We start from the raw sequence: 1,435 nt of genomic DNA, 5'->3' as shown, positions 1-1,435 counted from the left end.
TTGCTCCGCCGCAGCGTTCAAGCTCAAACTCTCTCTTCGCTCCGCCGGCAGCGAGAGGCTCCGGGAGCTGGGGAACCGCCGGTGTCGGAGCAAGCGAGGTGCAAAGAAAACTTCCCTTCTTCCTTACACCCCACTAGAAAAAAAAAAAAAACAAACAAAAAAAAAAAACCAGAAAAAGGCTGTTTTCTTCCTCCCCGCTCCTTGCAGCAGCTCGGGGCTGGTGCAACACCCAGCCTGGTTGCTCACCCCCGGGGCTGGCGTTACCGGGAGCCGGTGGTGGCGATGGCTTTGGCAGCCGGCGAGCGGTGACAGAGCGAGGGGGCCGGGGGGGCTCGGAGGCAGCGCAGCCCCTCGCTGCCGCCCTTTGATGTGGCCACGGTTCTTATCGGTGGCAGGAACCACCGTCCCTCCCCACGGCTGCCTCTCCGGGGGGGACAGCTGAGCCCCCGGGGGGGCCACCCTTCCTCAGCGCACCGGGGGCAGAACGGGGCTTGCCAGGGGTTGGCTGGACTTTGGGCTACCTGGGGGATGCTCGGGGCTACCGTCCGCGCCGGGCCCGGGGAGCACGTGCAGGGCTCCTCGCCGCAAGAGCTGCTTTTTTGCTGGTTTTCTTTCTTTCTTTTTCTATTTCTTTTTCTTCTTTTTCCTTTTTTCCCCGCTCTCTCGCAAGGGCAATTTTGAGTCAGCGGCGCCCAGCGCGCTCTTTCCACCGCTCTTTGCGTGTCGCTCCCCCGGTGCCGTGGCACTGCCCGAGCCCCGCTTCCTGCCCCCAGGACCAGGACCTGCGTGTCCTCCCGGCCCCAGCCCCTCCATTTACTCCTCATTCGTATTTTTTGCCCCCCCCGGGTTGGTGCTCAGGGGCAGAATCGCAGTCCCTGGTGCCCCTCGGTGTGTGGTGCCATCCCTGTCATGAGCTCACAGGTCTCTGCCTTGGGGCTGGTGGGAGACGCTGGTGCCCTGGGGTGGGCAGGAGCTGCCAGGGCAGGGAAAGTGACCCCCCCCAACACCACCACCCCCCCCCCTGCCAGGGGTGAATCCTGCTGGGGGGCAGCCCCACAGCCGGCTCCATCCCTCATTCCTGCTGGGATGGGGGCTCTGGGGAGCAGCCCACCCTCCCTGCCCAAACCCGGCATGGACACCTGGGGTCTCTCCTGGTATGGGGGCAGGTGGAAGCCCCCCCAGCCCCACACGGGACCCCTTGGCTGGGCACGGCTTTCCGGGGCCCTTTTGGAGAAGCCCTGGCACCCGCTTTATGAGAAACGCCAGCGCTTCGAGGAAATGGGGAGAAGGGGGGGGGTGTGAAACCAGTCTCCCCCCATCACCGGCCGCCCCCCACCCTCACCCACCGGGTACCGGCAGACGGGAAGCGGCAAAGCCCGAGGGAGGGAGGAAGAGGGGAGGAGAGAGGAAGGGGGCCGGGGGGGTGGGGGGCGGC

The 1,435-nt window shown here is 65.6% G+C and overlaps 1 protein-coding gene across 1 annotated transcript in view; it reads left to right on the top strand.

The window, feature by feature from the left end:
• TBKBP1 (TBK1 binding protein 1) overlaps positions 1 to 309 on the top strand; it is a 68,836-nt gene extending 68,527 nt beyond the window's left edge. The window contains exon 9 of the mRNA XM_014958930.1: positions 208 to 309. Coding sequence (XP_014814416.1) covers positions 208 to 309 — 102 coding nt within the window. The remainder of the gene's footprint in view (positions 1 to 207) is intronic.
• Positions 310 to 1,435: the final 1,126 nt, after the last annotated feature.

The sequence above is a fragment of the Calidris pugnax genome, unplaced genomic scaffold (assembly GCF_001431845.1).
Source record: "Calidris pugnax isolate Ruff unplaced genomic scaffold, ASM143184v1 scaffold335, whole genome shotgun sequence".
NCBI classification, from domain to species: Eukaryota; Metazoa; Chordata; class Aves; order Charadriiformes; family Scolopacidae; genus Calidris; species Calidris pugnax.
The sequence above is the reverse complement of the archived record's forward strand: the minus strand, read 5'-3'. Positions and strand labels throughout refer to the sequence as shown.